Here is a 19,532-nt window from a genome sequence, read left to right as displayed (position 1 = left end):
ATACAGCACTGGGGCTTGCACAATTTTTTGTGTGTGATTAAACGGATTGCTTTGAAAGTTGTATGTGCCGCTGAGCTTGTTTGATGAAAGAAAATGGATGAAGAGCTTGGGAGTTAAAGATTGAATCGCGGTTTATTCTTTACTGGAAACACAAGCTTTTGAGAGGTGATGTCACTTTGTTGCATGAGAGTGTGATTCCTGTACTTCCTGCTGAGGAACAAACAAAGTAAAATGAATGGTATGGCTCAGTTTTACAGTTCAACAAAGGGTTTATAGAAAATGCAATGGCTGTGTGATCTTAAAATTAAGAAAACTTCACTGACTCAAACTACAGCAGCAGTGTCTGAGCAGAGTAATGAATGTCCTCTGTCATCTCATTCTGCAATAGATGGAATACAGTCAATGACCATGGCTGTTCAAGGCCAAGCTCCTGTAAATGATCCATTTCCTGTTGCTGCGACCTCTGATGCAAATACAAATTCAAAAACTCTGAAAAAATTTGAGGAATGTAATGCATGGACTTGTGAGCATTTCATGGGTGAGATCAAATCAACCGATAGTATCTCAAATGTATACAGTAAAAAATAAAGTAAAAGGAGCTCCTCTTCTAGTTCACGATCTAGTAGATCATCTACATCATCTGCTCGTCTTCAAGCTGAAGCTGAATTGGCGGCTTTATTAGCCAGTCAGCAAATGCTGCAACAGAAGCATGCTGTGGAAGAGGAAGAGGAGCGCTTAAGAAAAAAGAAGGAAAAAAATGTATCTTCAAACTAATATAGTGTGTCTATGGCTAAAGTTAATGTGTACAGGTCTGCTGCATCAGAACAAAGTATACATTTGGAAGTAAGAAAATCAAGAAAGGAAAATGATGAAATGATCTCCTCCAGTTCGATAGCAGTTGCATCAGTTCAAGTTGACACACATGTTGAGTCACAGACAGTCTCTGCCTGTTAACAATTCGACAAGAGGTGCAAGAAATAAGAAAAGTAATTCTCAGCTTCACCCTGTGCTACAACTGAGGTCCATAACACCATTACAGTCAACCGCATCAGTGAATGGGCAGCTACCCTGTAACTGTAGTAGCGATGCACCTGTTTCAAGACAATCCTTAACTGATGGAGAACAAGGAAATATATTGCGTCTTATGGAAAAGCAAAATGATATCCCTGCCATGTTGGTACAACAACGCAATACTTCATTACTTCCTCACAGATATATTGTATCCTTTGATGGAGATCCTTTGCAATATCAATGCTTCATACGATCATTTGAGGAGGTTGTGAAAAAAAATGGCAAACAGTTATGGTGACTGTTTTTATTTTCTTGAGCAGTAAACCTGAGGTCAACCAAGAGACCTTGTCAGAAGTTGTCAACATATGGCTTCTACACAGGGTTACTTGAAAGCCAAGGCCTTACTTAAGGAACACTTTGGAAATTAAGTCAAAATATCTTCAGCATACATGGACAAAGTGCTCTCTTGGAAGTCCATAAAACCTGAGGATACAAAGGCTTTACAAGATTATCATCTTTTTCTTAAAGCTTGCTGTAATGCCATGGAGGATGTTCGTTATATGAAAGACTTAAACTTGGTTACTAACATGCAAATTATTCTTTTCAAATTGCCATTTAAGCTCAGAGACAAATGGAGAGCAATAGCGTGTGATTTGCAGGAAAACCGTGAAAGACCAGCAACATTTAAAGACATCAAGGATTTCGTAGAAAAGCAAGTAAAAATTGCTACTGATCCTGTGTTTGGAAACATTGTTGAGGCTCCTCTGAGAGGTTGAAGCTCGATTCGTTCTAAGCCTAAGGGAAGTAGTTTTGCCACCACTGTCACTGTAACAGGAATGGAAGACATTAGGAAAACTAATAAAGGTGTATCCTGTCTTTGTTGTGGCAAAGAACATTTCTTGAATTACTGTGCTTACCAAAAAACCCCATAAGGAAAATAAGAATTTTCTGAAGAAGAAAGGAATCTGTTTCGGCTGTCTATGTGCAGCCCATATTAGTAGAGATTGTAAAAAGCGGATTACATGTGTTTTCCAGCGAGATAAATCAGAGGAACCCAAGTAAGCAGTAGGTAGTGCTCTGATCTCTGTTCAGTCCAGTAGCCTTACTGGGGCCGGTGAGGATGCTTGTGCCTTGTCCATTCTTAAAAAAAAAAAAAAAAGTGACGTGACATGTGGCCAAGTATGGTGACCCATACTCAGAATTAGTGCTCTGCATTTACCCATCCAAAGTGCACACACACAGCAGTGAACACACACACACCGTGAACACACACCCGGAGCAGTGGGCAGCCATTTATGCTGCGGCGCCCGGGGAGCAGTTGGGGGTCCGGTGCCTTGCTCAAGGGCACCTCAGTCATGGTATTGAAGGTGGGAGAGAGCGCTGTACATTCCGAGACTCGAACCTGCAACCTTTGGGTTACGAGTCCGACTCTCTAACCATTAGGCCACGACTTCCCCAGTATGTGTTAAATCTAAGAATGGAAACAAGATTGTGATTGTTTTCTGTATGGAAAGTCTCATTAATAAGCTTAATCTTTCCGGGAAAAAACTGAATATTCTGCTTAAAACCATGAATCAAGATAAATTGGTTTCCAGTTATGTTCTAAAGGATCTAGAAGTTGCTGGATTAGATCAGACACATTATTGTTCACTTCCTGAAGTATATACCCAGAAAAGTATACCAGTATCCAATTCTAATATTCCCATGCAGAGTGATCTTGTTCGATGGCCTTATTTAAATCATATACACTTGCCTTCAATCGAAGCAGGAGTTTAACTCTTGATTGGAGCAAATGTACCAGAGGCACTGGAGCCATGGCAGGTTGTTCGCAGCCAAAATAATGGACCTTATGCGGTAAGAACCATACTTGGGTGGACTATGAATGGACCGCTTAAAGGAATGGAAAAGAATGGAATTTTCTTTAATGACAAACCTCACATGACTGTAAACAGGATCTCTGTCTCAAAATTGGATGAGCTTTGGAAACAACAGTTTAAGACTGATTTCCCTGAAAATGCCCTGGATGAAATGGTAGGCATGTCTAAAGAAGATAATCAGTTCATGGATCTTGTGTCTCAGTCTATAAAACTGATAGATGGTCATTACTGCATTGGTTTGCCGCTCAAGAATAAGGATATGGTCCTTCCAAATAACAGAATAGTTGCAGAACAACGGGCTGTGAACCTGCAAAGGAAATTCAGGAAAGATTCAACATTTCAAGCAGATTATACTGCTTTCATGGAAGACGTAATTTGCAAAGGATATGCGGAAAAGGTACCTGTGGAGGAACTTGAGAGGAATGATGGCCGTGTGTGGTATATACTTCATCACGGGGTCTACCATTCGAAAAAGAAAAGGATCAGGGTTGTCTTCGACTGTAGTGCCTCCTTTCAGGGAGTATCATTGAATGGACAACTACTTCAGGGACCAGACCTAACAAGCACTTTAATAAGTGTCCTTACAGGATTCAGAATGGAGTCTGTCGCCTTAATGGCTGACGTTGAATACATGTTCTATCAGGTAAAGGTTCCTGCAGAATATTCTGACCTTTTAAGGTTTCTGTGGTGGTCAAAAGGTGACTTGAGTAAAGATTTGGAGGAATTCAGAATGGTTGTACATCTGTTCTGTACTTGTTCAACCCCAAGTTGTTCTAATTATGCACTCAAGAGATGTGCAGAGGACCATGGAGATGTGTTTAATTGCAGGACAGCAGAGGTCATCCGAAATAACGTCTATGTATTTGATTGTCTTACTTCAGTTCCCACAGAATCTGATGCGATCCAACTATATAAGGAACTCCATGCAATGTGTGCTAAAGGTGGATTTCATCTGACCGAATGGATGAGCAATAGTCGTGGAGTGTTGAATGCCATACTAGAAGAAGACCGGGTGAAAGAAGTAAAGGACCTTGACTTGAACCATGATGTGCTTCCGATGGAACAAGTACTAGGTATACAGTGGTGTGCTGAATCTAACACCTTCAAATTTAAAATAGTAATCAAGGACAGACCTTTTAGTAGAAGAGGGATGATTTCCGTGATTAATGCCATATATGATCCTCTCGGATTTTTGTCTCCAGTAGTTCTTTCCACAAAGAAGAGGGACAGGCTATGGAAAAGGGCTCTAAGGATGAAGCTACAAGATTCAGTGTTTTGGTCTGATAGCACTGCTGTGTTAAAATATATGCAAAATGAGTCCTCCAGATTTAAGTGTTTTGTTGCCAATAGAGTGTCTGAGATCTTGAGATCATCCAGCACAACTCAGTGGAGATATATAGATTCTGCCAACAATACTGCTGACTTTGCCTTAAGGGGGCTAAAGTTAGATATTTTACTTAAGGAGCAGATGTTTGGCCCTCCCTTCCTTATTAGATCACAGGAAGAGTGGCCAAATAACCCAATTGATTTGGAAAAGAGTTTGGTACAAGACCCAGAAATCAAGCAAGAAGTTGTGATTAACACACTACTGGTTCAAATTAAGCACTGTGAAGCAAAATGTAGTCACTTTTACCTATAAGAGTCATACATATCGAAGTGGTTGCATCATTAGATACAGATTCTTTCATTCATGCTTTGCGACGGTTCATGGCACGACGTGGTCAAGTATCAGAGTTATGTTCAGATAATGGAACCAACTTTGTTGGAGCCGAACGAGAATTGAGAGAAGCCATAAAAAACTGGAACCATGAGAAGATCAGTGATGTTCTAATCCAGAAGAGTATCAAATGGATATTTAATCCTCCTACAGCATCTCATCACGGAGGTGTTTGGGAGAGGATGATTCAATCAGTGAGGAAGATTATGAATTCAATCTTGAGAGGGCAGAGTATAGATGAAAAGAGTCTTCATACACTTTTGTGCGAAGTGGAGTCAATAATCATTACGTGTGTCGTAGACATATACGTGTGTCATAGATGGTGACAAGTACAGTACATGACCGACCTGTTTTTGAGGAGATGGCTAAAGGAATGCTTACCTCAGCTACAGGAACGACAGAAATGGTAAAGAGAAGAAATTTTCAAGTGGAAGTACTTGTTGTCAATGATGCTGCCCCTCGAAACTGGATTATGGGTAAAACCATTCATACTACACCAGATAAAAGGGGATTGATTCGCCAAGTAAGGATTAAAACAAGGTACAACTGCTTAGACAGACCGGTCACCAAGATTTGTCTACTTCTTCAAGCTGAAGAACACTGTAAATTATTTTTTTGTTGAGCGCTCAATGACGTACGGACGTAATGACATGGATATGATGACTGACTTATAGACAGACTTTTCTTGGACCCTTTTTGACTGACATGACTTAAGATTTGGACTAGAAGATATACAGACATTTATTTATTTGTTTTTTACATGGACAAATGCATACACACACACATATATAAGTATATTTGTATGTTTGTAAATTATTTTGTATGTTGTACAATTTATGTATGTATTTATTTTTGTTGTTAATTGATGATTATTATTATCTCTCTTTTTTGTAATAATCATGGGGCCGGAATGTAAGAGCATTCATTCTTTCTTATTTCTTATTGGTTATTCAAGGTCACGTGGGCACAGGTGATCACTTCCGTTTTCTTTATTATTTCCTTTGTCAGATTGTTTGTTAGGTTGGAAGGGGCGAAGAGCGGGAGATGACTCCATGGGTAATTTTTTCCTGATTGAGCAATATCAGCATGTGCCGAAACATTCCTTTTATTATATCTTGTTTATCTTGTAGCTTTGATTATCAGTATTTATAATCACCCAGATTATCAGGTTCAATAAGCCAACAAGAAATGTATCAGTAACCTCCAAATTCATGTTATCGTTGAGCAGCTTTATTATGAGACAATTGACCCTTCACCGGGAGCTTGATTGACAGGTGATCTGTCCAATCATAAAGCCGAATCTGCCAATTTGTCCGGCAAACACACCAAACAGGAGAGTAGATTAACATCAGTGGACTTGAACTTGAAAAATGGTGTGTACTGACATCTTTCGGCGGTTGAAACAAGATACCGTCTCATGTTCATTCATGTTTATTTTGTGCTATAACTAGTAAAGAGGAAGAGATGATCAGTTCACGTGCCACTTGAACTGAGGTGCTACAGTGATCTGTCACGACACATTAAAGAGCCACAAAACGGTATTTATTGTTTGAATTTCTTTGGTCCAAGATGTATTTTTCACTGCGTGAGAACCTGATGTGTGGTGTGAGAGCAGCATGGCTTGTCAGACGTAGCAACAGTAATGAAGGGGGGTGGGTCTTTGCGAAGGGTCAATTGACACATGAAACTGTTGGCATGTATAAGATCTACATGAACACAGGTAATATATTCACCATGACCTTTTTGCAAAAAGGTTTTTTTCTGTGAGATCACAAACTATTCTGTCACTATTCAGTCACCCCTCAAGTTTAAAATGTTAATCTTACCTTCTCAGCTAATGGATCCTCATCATTTCCAGTGGAGGTTTCCAGCTGAATGAATAGAATGGCGTCATGGACGGAGAGGAAGAGAATGTCTCTAGTAACCTCCTCATCAAAGAAGGACAGGGCCTCCAGTCTCCTGACAAGCTCACCTGTGGCACAAGGACCCTTTAGGTTATTCACCGTGTCCTAACCTACCATTATCAGGCTGGAGTTTGTAGCAACAGCTCAGGCCTTACCATCACAGCCTGCGATGTAGACGCTGGCCCCAATTCGTATGAATTCCTTCACCACCTGTGAAGATGGGAAATTACGAATTCGCTACTGCTTGGTTTTGCTCCACATCGTTCCAAACCTTTCTTATTTGAAACACACAAGAAGATATTTTGAAGACAATTCCATGAAAGTCAGTGGGATTCAAAACAACACTGGACTCCATTGACATTCATTGTATGGACAATCAAATAATGAGGATTTTTTCAAAATATCATCTTTTGTGTTCTGCGGAAGACAGAAAGTCATACAGGTTTGGAATGACATGAAGGTCACCATCATATTGTGTATATGCATTATTGCAATGTAACGATGACTCAGTTAAGAGCAATAAAGATAAAGCAATAAACGCACCAGTTTGAGGGACTTGGCTGCTACCACGTCCAGGAATGAGACAGCAGAAAAGTCCACCACGAGGCTGTGAAAATGGACTGTGGGTACTGACACACTGACAGGCAGCTCAGACGTCCAGTCTACCTGAACCTTCACCTCTGAGTCTGGCTGAGACGCCCCTTCCTCCAGCTCAGGAACCTGCTCTTTTTCAAAGGCTTGGTTTTCTACTCCCAGTGAGGCCACTGGCACCAAACCATTCTGTGAAGGACAGCAGTTATGGGAAAGGGCAGAAATGGGAAAGACCAGAATGTGTTGTCATAAAAGGTCGGTGATCAAAATAAGTTTTTTTCTTGAAAGCATTCCAAAAAATTTCAAATGTTTGATTTACAGATACTTTGCCAGACTCTGTTGTGCAGAACGTACCTCTGTTGCTTGTAGTTTTCCTTTTTTAATGAGTTTGTGAATCTTCTTCAAAGCTTTATTTCTTTTCTTGAACACCCGCACTGCATCAAACCCCACCTGTAAGAATTAATAAGCACACCATGTTTTATTTTTTTTTCAAACCAAATCAAATCATATAGTTTATCTTTTCAGAATTTAGAATTACAGTAAAGTAAACTCACCTCTTCTCTCAGCTTCTCTTTGAAGTAATCAATATTTGCAAAGTAAATGGGTGAGTTGCACTTGAAGATCTTTATTCCAGGAATTTCATCAATCTGAAAGTTTTGGGAAATACCATGTTAGTTTAAAACATGTATAATGTTCGTATATATGTTGTGGCAAGTTACTGATTATTGACAACATGAAAATGTGCATCTTACATTTTTGTAGTTCTTCATGTTTTTGTAGATATTAGTATTTGGGACATTTCCAAGAGTGGCACAAGAAGGGCTGAATGAAATAAGAGTTTAATCTTCAAATACATGTCTTTAAAAGCAAAATTCACCATGATTTATGTTTCACAATTAAAGGTGCAATAGGTGATTGTCTTCAGAAACATTTTTTGTTATGCTGGTTGAAAGTATCTTCACATCCCGATAGCAATCATTAAGTTAAAGGGCTCATATGATGTTGCTAAAAAGAACATTATTTTGTGTATTTGGTGTAATGAAATGTGTTTATGCGGTTTAAGGTTAAAAAACACATTATTTTCCACATACTGTACATTATTGTTTCTCCTCTATGCCCCGCCTTTCTGAAACGCGTCGATTTTTACAAAGCTCATCGGTCTGAAAAGCAAGGTGTGCTGTGATTGGCCAACTATCCAGTGCGTTATGATTGGCCAAATACCTCAAGCGTGTGACGGAAATGTTACGCCCCTACCATACTGTGATGATGCCCTGTCAGGCCGGAGCGATGATTCAAAAACATGAAAACCCATTATTTTACAAAGCTCATCGTTCTAAAAAAGCGAGGGGTGCTGTGTGTTAGAACGAGCCGTTTTAGGTAGGCGTGGCCTGACTCAACTTTTATAAAGAATATTTATTTGGATTTGAGACTTTAGTCTTTGCAACTTTACAGATCTTCTTTATGCACCAAGAGCTTGTAACACTCCAAAGAGAAAGGAAAAATGTAAATCGCATCATATGACCCCTTTAAGTGGTCTATATGTATTTATCTGTATTTATATATTCTGTGGAAGGCATATGACCAAGAAATGTTCGTCCAATCAAAACGCTCGGTCCGAGCGTTTTAATTGGCTTTCCTACCTGCCTGTCAACATATGTATTTGCATACCTCTGTGCAGCCTGTTCGCGCAGACAGGATACGTCATCAGCGCGTTCACGTACGCTGTGCAGGCAGAGCGAGAATAGCAGACAAACATCAACAAGCCGATCTTCCTTCATGGTATTGTAGTACTTTTACTAACTGAACTATAAAGTTTTCTCACCGGTGAATGACACATGATGTAGCCCAGCGGTTCCCAATTCCAGTCCTCGCGCAAGGGAAGCAGGAACATTCATTCACGGATTTGCTCTGCGCAGCATCTTCACACACAGACGAAACTTACTAGAGAAGTGTGAAGTGTGACATAATATACCTCTTTAAATAAATACTATTTAAATTCACGTCTCGCACACTTTAATCCCCTTTGTATGGAACATATACGCTCGCTTCGAACTGGAATCACGGCGGAATATCCGGTGATGTACACTTCCCAGGGCACTTACAGTCGAATAGAACAAATGTTACACGTGATAAGAGATACATATGAAATGTGCAGAGCAGGAGGGCGCAAGGACTGGAATTGGGAACCGCTGATGTAGCCTATTGTAATTTGTCTCTGCTATTCTGGTCTGTCAGCGTATATGTATTCAGGGGGCGTGGCTTTGGACGGCGATTGCTGGGAGGGTGGGACGTTCGCTTTCAGTGCTATCAGGCTAAAGTTAGCATTTTCCAAGATCTCCTAATGCACCTTTAATTTACATTACATTTAAATGTAATGTCACAATTAATTTACATACATTTACATATTCTAATTTGTATTTAACAGTACTTATTCTTTTATACTACTTGGAATTCTGTTCAATTTGACAAAACAAGCATATATGTGATTAATATGTGTTTAACATTTATATTATACCCTTATTATTGACAATATTTACACTCATCATTGAGCTATATCATAAACATCAAGCTGTACTAATTCAGATTGAAAAGCAGTTGTGACATTTCTCAACAAATATACCAAAACCTTACTAAAAAACAAAATAAAAAAAATAATTAATTTGCTTTGCCTCAAGTAAAAAAAAATGTAACCAGTTTTGTGTACTTTACACTCAAGCACACTTTAAAGTCTTTACAACTGTGCTACTTACAATTGTGTTCTGACCACCACTGTGCCCATCTCAAATACCAGACCAGCCAGCAGACCCACATCTAAACCCAGCACAATGGATGCCAGGCATGTAGCTATCCAGATGAGCTGCAGAAGTATAAGGATTCATATGCACTCATGTCAAACGAGTGTAATCTCATTTTTATACAAATAAAATGATTCACATGATTCTATTTGCATAAGATAATCAGAACATTAATTAATGTTATAATGACCTCAAAAACAGGATTGTTTTACAGAAACTTGTTACACTTGTACACAGTCTTTCATATCTGATGTTTCAAAAAGCTTGTCTCATCTTTTGACTATTTTTCTGCCAGTACTCATCTCATTCTGTTCATTTATCAGTCTTGTGATGTTTCTTACACAGTCTGTTCTGTTCTGTCTCCAGAGTACAGGCACTTCTGAGATCTGCATGAACATGCCCTTCAGGTTGGCTAAAACAATGCCAGCCAGCACTGACTGTGGGACAGAGAGGGATGACATCATGAGTTACATGAAGAATATTGCAACGAATGTCGAATGTTGTTGAATGACGAATGTTCTCTATTAAAACATTAGGCGCCTCCACCACACCTTCTGCAAAGGCTGAAGAAATGGCCCAAGGGCCAAAATCACTATCATCACCATCAGAGCTGAGATGATACCAGCAATCTGCAATAGTGAGAGGAGGGAACAGTTAAACAGGGAGTATTGCATTTACACACACACACACACACACACTTGTAAAAGTGCTGGAGTTAGAGCATGTGCATTTTACCTGACTCTTCCCCCCTGTGCTTTCCTGTACTGCTGTCCGTGACAATGCAGTGCTGGCCACAAAACTTGAGAAACATCCTCCAAAAATATTGCTGACGCCAAAAGCTATCAGCTCCTAATGGGAATAGAAATGTAGTAGACCAGATCAGACAGTTTATAATCAATCTGTATCAATTAATCACCAGAAATGCAGTCTTTATGGTATCTACAAAACAAAGAAACAAAAAAAAAATAGATTTGAATACAACCGTTGACAACAAATTATGGAATCACCACACTTAGATGTTCACCCAAAGTTTTGACTTTAAATAAAAGTAACTATCTAAAAATATATCAAAATTGCATAAAAAATATAATATATTTTTTATATTTTATATAAACATCAGATATATACTATATAAAAAATATAATAAACATTTAAACTATATAAAAATAAATAACAAACAAATCACAATATCAAGTAGAGGAAAAAATTATGGAATCATTCAATGTTGAGGAAAAAAATATGGAATCGGCTTGTAATTTGCGTTTCTGAAATAAATACCGGCACATATCTAAAATGCTAACTAGTCAGCAGTTAAACAGAGAGGGCTTCCAGACCTTAACGAGCTGTTGGACTTGACTAATTGAAAAGAAGCATGGCCCCAACAAGAGAGCTGTCTGTTGAAACAATGGAAAGGATTATAAAACGCCTTCAAGAAGGAAATCCATCACGGAGTGTGGCAAAAGAAGTTGGATGTTCCCAGTCAGCTGTTTCTAAAATTTAGTGCAAGTATACACAAAATGGAAAGGTTACAAAAGATAAACATACAGGCAGACCAAGGAAGACCTCAAAGCGTTAGGATAGAAAACTCAAAGCAATTTGCCTTGAAAATAGAAAATGCACAACGAAACAAATGGGCGGAAACAGGAGTCAATGTGTGTGAAAGAACTGTAAGAAACTAGCTGAATGAAATGAGATTTAAATATAGAAAAGCCAAACGAAAACCAGCATTAACACCTAAACAAGAAAACAAGGTTACAGTGGGCTAAAGAGAAGCAGTCATGGAGTGTGGATGATTGGATGAAAGTGATATTCAGTGATGAATCACGACTCTGCATTGGACAAGGAGATGATGCTGGAACTTTTGTTTGGTGCCGTTCTAATGAAATGTATAAAGATGACTGCCTGAAGAAAACAACTAAATTTCCCAACTCATTTTTGATATGGGGTTGCATGTCAGGAAAAGGACCAGGGGAAATGGCAATCCTTTCCTCAACAGTTAATGCACAAGTGAACATTGAAATCAATGGCATATTCATATTGAATTCATATTCATTCCATCAATAGAAAAAAAGTTTGCTGATGATGTCATTTTTCAGGATGATAATGCATCTTGCCACAGAGCAAAGAGTGTTAAAGCTTTTCTTCAGGAAAGGAATATCATCTCAATGACATGGCCAGCAAATTTATGGTGGAAATTGAAAAAACTGGTCCATGACAAGGCTCCATCTTGCAAAGCTGATCTGTCAACCGCTATTGGACAAAGTTGGAACCAGCTTGATGAAGAATATTGTTTTTCATTAGTGAAGGCCATGCTCCAAAGAATTCAGGCTGTCATAAAAGCAAGAGGAGGAGCAACAAAGTATTAACTGTGTGTTTTGGCAGATGATTCCATAATTTTTTTCTCAACATTGAATGATTCCATATTTTGTTCCTCTAATTGATATGGAAAACAAATTTTCATTAATTCAAAGTTTAACATCTTTTTTGAGGTACATTTCACATAACCAGAATGTTGAATTATTAAACAAAAATAGTTTTGTGTGATATCTGTGATTCGTTAATTTGTTATGAACTAAAACATTTGGGAAAACATGTAAGTGTGTTGATTACATATTTTTGACAGGGGTTGTACCAATAACAAATCAGTATGAAAATAAATGACAGTGCTAACAAAACAAAACAAATGTAGCTGTGTCGTAAAGCTCTATGCTGCACTGCCGGGTTTAGAAATGATATCAACTGCTGCTGCAGTGAAAGTGGAAAGTGAAAGTGGCCTTTAAAAGTATCAATTAAATACCAGCAATTCACTTTTTGGTATCCACTGAACAAAAATGTAATCCTAGATTGCAAATATATTTTGATCTGACCCCTAATCTGAATCTTTAAGTATTTGTTTTGTTTACAGTGCTCACAAAACAAATGTAGCTGTACCCTAAAACTGCACTGCGTGGTTTTTATAATGTATGTTAAATGATACCAGCTCCTGTTGTAAACTCGCATTCATTTGGTTTTTGATGGTGAATAATATGACCTTAAAACGAATCATAAATCAGTATGCAAATAAATTTTAAAATCTTCAAGGATTTGTTTTGTTTATAGTGCTAAAAAAGGAAGCAAAACAAAGGAAACAAAGCAAAAAATGAAAAAGCAATGTGAAATGAAACAAAAACATGAAATTAAACAAAACGAGACACTAAACTAAACAAAACCAAAGAAATTGAAACAAATGTAGCTGTCCCCTAAAACTCTGCGATGCACTGCATGGTTTATATAATGTGTATATTTAATGATATCAGCTCCTGTAAATGCGTTCATTTAGTTTTGGAAGGTGAAAGTGACCTTAAAACCAATCAGAAATCAGTATGCAAATACATTTCAGAATCTTCAAGGATTTGTTGTGTTTTAAGTGCTAACCAAATGAAACAAAGCAAAACGCGAAACAAGAAACAAAACAAAAAGTGAAACAAAATGTTAAATGAAACAAAACAAACAAAGTGTGAAACGACATGAGAAACAAAACAAACAAAATGAAACAAATGTAGCTATGCCCTAAAGCTTTGCACTGTCTGGTTTAGAAAACAATAGTCACTGTTATAAACTCAGATTCGTTCTGTGCTGGCAGGTAATGGAAAAGTGGCCTTAAAAGGCCAATCACAAATCAGTACGCAAATACATTTTTAAACAAAACCCTAACCAGAATCTTTAAGGATTTGTTTTGTTAACAAAAGAAAACAAAAACAAATCACTGTAGCTGTGCCCTGAAGCTCTATGCTGCACTGCCTAGTTTAGAAAAGGTATCGGCTACTTTTGCAAACTCAAATTTGGAATATTCTGGCAGGTGAACTAGTTCTTTCTGGCTCTCCCTCACATTACTGTCATTTTTTCATTAGTGGGAGAGTGCTGATCTGACCCTTATTATACTTAAAAAATACTTCACACTAAAATAAGAACCCTTGTTTTGTTTTTCTTCCCTCAGTACTTGTTAATAGCACCCACATTTCTTGCAAGAAACCAACTAAAGCTGTAGTTCTCAGCTGGTTTTGCCACCTAAAAAGCACAAAATGCTTTGTGTTCTGCACAAATCATTTTACTATGCTAATTTAGCCATTGGACTAAAGCATAATTGCAGTGTCAGACACATTCACACAGTATTTTTGTATACCTGGTTGCCGTCGACTGTGTAATCATGTTTTTGCAGCGTTTTCTCACATCTTCATCTTAGCATCTGACCAAACCACTGACTGGGCGGGGGTTAAGCTTTAATGTCAGAGAAGATCCCCGCCTCTCAAGATGGGCTTATCCAATGATAAAGGCCGGAATCCCAAGTGGGCGTTTTGAGATCCTGTGGAGTTTATGACGAAAACATGGAAACATGGTACTTTAGTATCTGGAACTTGAATCGAAAATACTAAAGGTTCTCAGGGCACTAATATATTGCCTATGTACCAACATATAATATACATTCTTGTTTAGATCATCAGAAGGCGAATTCATAGATACTAAACAAGGTATATGTAAGGTTATATGAATGAGTGGTTTATCGTAAGCATGGATAAAAATAGTCTATAATACAACAGATTAATACAAAACAGCAATAATATACACAATGGCCTGAAGAATATGTGTGTTCATTCAAAGAAAGGTTTTCCTATGAATTAATTAGTAGAAAAGTCAATTTCTACTGTGCATTTGTGCCTCTTGCTTCTGGAGAATGCAGCTGAGAGTCTGCTCGCATTCCACAAGGTTGTAAATGTATCGGGTTACCATGAAACCAGGGTCCTGTTCGGCGTCCTGGGGTGTTACAGAGTATTTGTGAAATCTAGCTAACAAAATATATATTGTGTGTTTGAGTGGTCCAGACGCTACAGCTGCGTAGACTTTTGCCACTGAGACTGCTACTGCATAACCAACCACTGCAGTGGAAAAACTAGAGCCCAAAATATTCCCAATAAGTGCTATATTTGGTATTTGTGGCGGTGCAAAGCTGTGGAAACACAAGCAGACATACTGTTTTACCACAGATTCACACACCAGTTTTGTTCACTACTTGTACTGTGAGTGTTTTATGCTGTTGTCTCTGATGTAGTATGCTGCTATTGTTTTTAACATAACACTGTTTTATGTTATTATTGCATAAAGGATTTTAAACTGTCTGTCAGTGTCTTTGTTCTAAAGATGACATTTCTGCTGAAAATCATTACAGGGACAATAATAATAGTATGTCAATATAAAGTGACTGAATGTGCACCCAGCCCTCATCAGGAAGCAGGAAATGCCACAGGAAGTGCTCTTACCCCCTGGGGAGGCTGTGGACAATGCTGACGCCGTACTGGGAGTTTAGGTCCATCACATGAGAGATAGCAGAAGCTATCACTGTCTATCAGTTCGAAAGAGTGAAAGGTAACGACAGTCATTATTTAAAAAAAATCATGTCAGTATCAGAGCCCTACAGGCTTAGTTTGTTTTTTAAGACTGTATGGGAGAATTGTGGGAAAACTGTACATACCACAATCACTTCTATGGGAATCGGCACTGGGATTTTATGCTGAAATTTTGTGTTGATCTCTTTCACAGCCATAACAATGAAGATTGTTAGTAATCCAGCAATCAGGTCTGCAATGTTCGTTTGGTTGATGTTCCTACTTACATCAATGAGGGTCTAGATGTGGAAAGCATAAATGAATAATAATAATTAATAATAATATAAAAATGTATAATATAACATATAAAATTTAAAGTGTATTTATTATTATATTTATAAAATATATAAAGTAAAAACACTAGTACATTTTAAATAAAAATATTATAAATTATATTATTTGTTTTCATTTTTTCCATTTTTTACTAGTCTCAGCCTATATAGTAGGGTCCAACATTTTGAGACCACTAGTAAAATTATTAAAAGTCACACACACACACACACATTACAATATACAGTAAGTTTGTGAGTCTGAGATAAAATAGATTATAGATTGTAAAGATATTAATGATTTAAGAGACTCACATAAGCAAAGGAGAAGAATCCATTATGGTTGTGTATAGGAACAGACACAATGGTTTTAATCTGAGATATGAAGACATGAAAGGCAGCAGCAGTGGTGAAGCCACCTACCAGTGGGTCTGAGAGATACCTGTCTAGAAAGCCCACCTGCATCAGCCCCATAGCCACCTGAGATTAAGTCAAACAAATTTGAGATGCAGCAATGCACTGCTGATTGACAAAAAAAGAAAAGAAATCTGCATTTTTTTCAACATGCAATACTACAATTACAAAATGTATAACTTGTTTATTTTATCTTTATCACAGGTTTTAATTGTGAATTTTGTGACTTTACCTGGAATAATCCAACCAACAACGTCATGGTACAAGCCACCAGGATTCTCTGGGCCTCTCTTGCCTCTACATCAACCTCCATTAACCTTTCATCTGTCACTGTCTCATTCACACCTGTGATGTTCACTGGACGCAGAAAGTGCTCATCAGGAGCTAAGGTCAAAACTACAGAGCCCACCATCAGACAGGTGACAGGGAATGGACCTAAATGAGAGATAGAGACAAATAAGAGAATGACAAGAAAGCATTGCACATTTATTCAGTATTTATTTAGACATTTTCTATATGCATAAAATAATTGCACGGATTGCTATATTTGTATATAACACTGTGCAATGCATAGAATACAGTATCCATTATGAATAAACTCAAAGTAATATTATCCTTTTCATTTTCTTGAATCATTATTTTTATTTAATTGCATTTCAAGCAATCAAGACATTTTCTACATAAAATTGGATTAGATGACAAAATAACCATATGCAAGATAATAACTGCATCCATTTTTACAGAATAAAACATGCATTTACTGTTATATACTGAAACCGTTTCACATAAAATAGTAAGTAGAATGCATGCAGTAGATCTTTTTTAAAGGATTACTTATTTGATACCACTAAAAGCCATAGACCTACCCACAGAGATGTGTCTGGATGTGCCCAGCACAAAGTATGTAAGAATAGGAAAAAACGCAGAGTAGAGTCCATAGACTGGTGCAACAGAGGCCAGCAATGCATAAGCCACACCTGTACAATAAATTCAAATAATGACGTTGAAATGGCATCATGCTGATACTAAACTGGGGTTTTGTTCACAGATTGCATCTTACCTTGTAAACAGCATACTAGTCCTGTGGTGACCCCAGAAATGACATCACCGGGTAACCATTGCTTGACTGGGTATTTAGGAAGCCAATCCAGGATTGGCAGAAGCCCCTTTATCTTCTGAACAGCCCATTTATCAGTGCATCTGTGGAGAATTCATTTTATATGAATGAATATGAAGATGAAAACACTCGATGATATGACATCAAGTGCTTCTCATATACTCACCTGCAGGCTCTGCTCAGCCGTTCTCGTAAACTCTGGATCTCTTGGGCTTGTCTCTCATGAACCTGGTAGATACATCGTGACACGTGGTAATTGTTTTCATGAAAACACTCGTCCATCGTATTGCCTGATTTGTTTGTCTGTGAAAATCTGCTTGGGTTGTATCTCCTCTGTTAGAAAAAAAGAAAAGCCGATTGATTAGATTTCAGATTAGTTTCGATTTGCTGCTGCCAATGAAAATGTAAGCACACATCATGTTATACATAAATCAGTCGGATTGTAAATTTTCTACCTGCTGTCAACGTTTCATTTTCTTTCTCTCTTTTTCTAGGATGGCTAGTCCAGATAAGCGAACACTTACAGGGTCTCGCCTCCCCTGTGTCAGAACAATCTGATCGAACAGACCAAAAGAGCCCTTCTCCCTTTTTCTGGCTGTACCTCCTTGTTCAATAGACCAGCTCTTCCAGGTCTGCACTAAGATCACTGAACCCATTGACATCAGAAACCCTTCCAAAAGTTGGGAGGGGAACCAATCTCCCTCTCTGAATGAGGAGGTTTATTTTAGAACTACACGTACAAACACAATGGAAAACCTTATCCTGAAACCACTTATTCTTAATCAGTTTCACTATAATATCAGACGACACTGATGTTAAATGAAATCCTGCATTTATTCAAGTGTATTTGAATACATTTATTTCTTATCCATCAGTTTAAACTAACATACTCATTGGTATGAGTTGATTATGAAGCCTTACCTGTAAGGTTTTGAGTGAAATTTCACAAGAATAGGGTGCATCCATGCCAGACGTACACTTAAAGGCACATTTTGTCCATGTCTATGAAGTCGGACTCTCTTAATGGGGCCAGCATCCCTCTCTTTTGTATTTATAAGCAGCGTTGGGATGTGGGAGGTGTATCAGGGTTAAGCACCAACAGGAAGCATGAGGGAATTACATCAGAGGCCCACAGCATTCATCCTGCCAAGGGTGACTGTCCCTCCCAATCTTGTTGGAAAGCATGTGTGACTGTGTTTGTGATAGAAAGGGAGTGAGGGGGGTCTGTGATGTGTCAAAGGTGGGCTGTGTTGTATGTATGTACATGTTGATCAGTGCAGGTGTGACTGAACACTCAAGAAAGAACGATATGCTATACGCACAACACAATCTGACCTTCTTAGTACAGATATGGCCTCTCCTAAGAACATGAGCCAGCTCTTGAATACATATTGTCTGACGATCTGTTGGTAAGCCAGAACTGAGTAAGGTTCATCATTTGTCTGAAACATCAGGCTCTTTTTGGCATAGTAATTCTTTTCGAGTTTCTTCTTAGTACACTTGTGACGTAATGGTGTTTACTTTCAAAAAATATTTTGACTCATACCTCATTTTTGAAAATATTGAAAGGAAACAGTGAGGCCTTTACAATGGAAGTGATTAGGGCCAATCTCTGGAAAATGTAAAACCAGAAATGTGAAGCTTATAATTTTATAACAGCATTTCTTTAATTCTTCTGTTAAAATTTGTATTTGAGCTAAAACGTTTAAATCATAATCTTTACATTCATTTTATTTTTTTTACAGAATTGCATTTCTTGGTGACAAAGTTGTACAATTTAAATTATATGAAATAAATTGAACTTCTACACAGAACAGTGATTTTTGTTTGTTTGTTTATTTGTTTTCCACCTCACTAAAATCATTTTAACATGTATATTCTTTACGTCTCTTGACTATACTATAAGAACAGTAAGTATTTTAACGTTTGTGGATTCACTTCATTTTCAGTGTCTCACTGTAACCAAGATTTATGCCTTTTTATAACAAAAAGGAGGAAGTCGAAAATAATCTTGTGGTAACCAGCATTATGCCACAAATGCTGTAGAATGAGCGTAATTTATATGCCGTCTGGGGTTTGTGTGTTTGTGTATTATATAATAAATTATATTATATTATAATGTTCATTATATATATATATATATATATTATACACATATGTAATAGATTAATATTATTATAAAGATATAATTCTATAATGTATAACAAGTGTACATTATCATCACCTATACTCCGATCTTAAAGCTGTTTTTTTTTTCCTTGCCTTAAGATGTTCTTATAATCTTTATTGTATATTATTTGAAAGTGACATTTGACATTAATACTGAACAACTTAGCAACCTGGAGTCCAACTAGGTCAGCTGTCAGTCTGGGGTTTGTGTATTAAATTATATTATATATCAGAGCTCTGCAAGAAAT

General features: G+C 37.6%; 1 protein-coding gene across 1 annotated transcript; it reads right to left on the bottom strand.

Moving 5' to 3' along the window:
- Window positions 1–631: 631 nt before the first annotated feature.
- Window positions 632–17,771, bottom strand: LOC107591018 (pendrin). Its single transcript, XM_016280018.1, has 22 exons — window positions 17,640–17,771; window positions 17,282–17,343; window positions 17,059–17,198; window positions 16,865–16,975; window positions 16,330–16,433; window positions 16,231–16,293; window positions 15,900–16,064; window positions 15,402–15,554; window positions 15,190–15,272; window positions 14,762–14,879; window positions 14,058–14,099; window positions 10,631–10,744; window positions 10,447–10,524; window positions 10,237–10,332; window positions 9,851–9,957; window positions 7,853–7,922; window positions 7,655–7,747; window positions 7,455–7,550; window positions 7,053–7,289; window positions 6,665–6,719; window positions 6,432–6,577; window positions 632–712 (listed from the first exon to the last, which is right to left on the bottom strand). Exons 1-22 carry the CDS (start codon window positions 17,769–17,771, stop codon window positions 632–634), a joined length of 2,346 nt encoding a protein of 781 aa, XP_016135504.1.
- Between the last annotated feature and the right edge of the window lie 1,761 nt (window positions 17,772–19,532).

The sequence above is a fragment of the Sinocyclocheilus grahami genome, unplaced genomic scaffold, assembly GCF_001515645.1.
Source record: "Sinocyclocheilus grahami isolate Dianchi unplaced genomic scaffold, SAMN03320097.WGS_v1.1 scaffold8.1, whole genome shotgun sequence".
NCBI classification, from domain to species: domain Eukaryota; kingdom Metazoa; phylum Chordata; class Actinopteri; order Cypriniformes; family Cyprinidae; genus Sinocyclocheilus; species Sinocyclocheilus grahami.
Note: the sequence above shows the minus strand (reverse complement) of the source record. Positions and strands in the feature narration are given on the sequence as shown.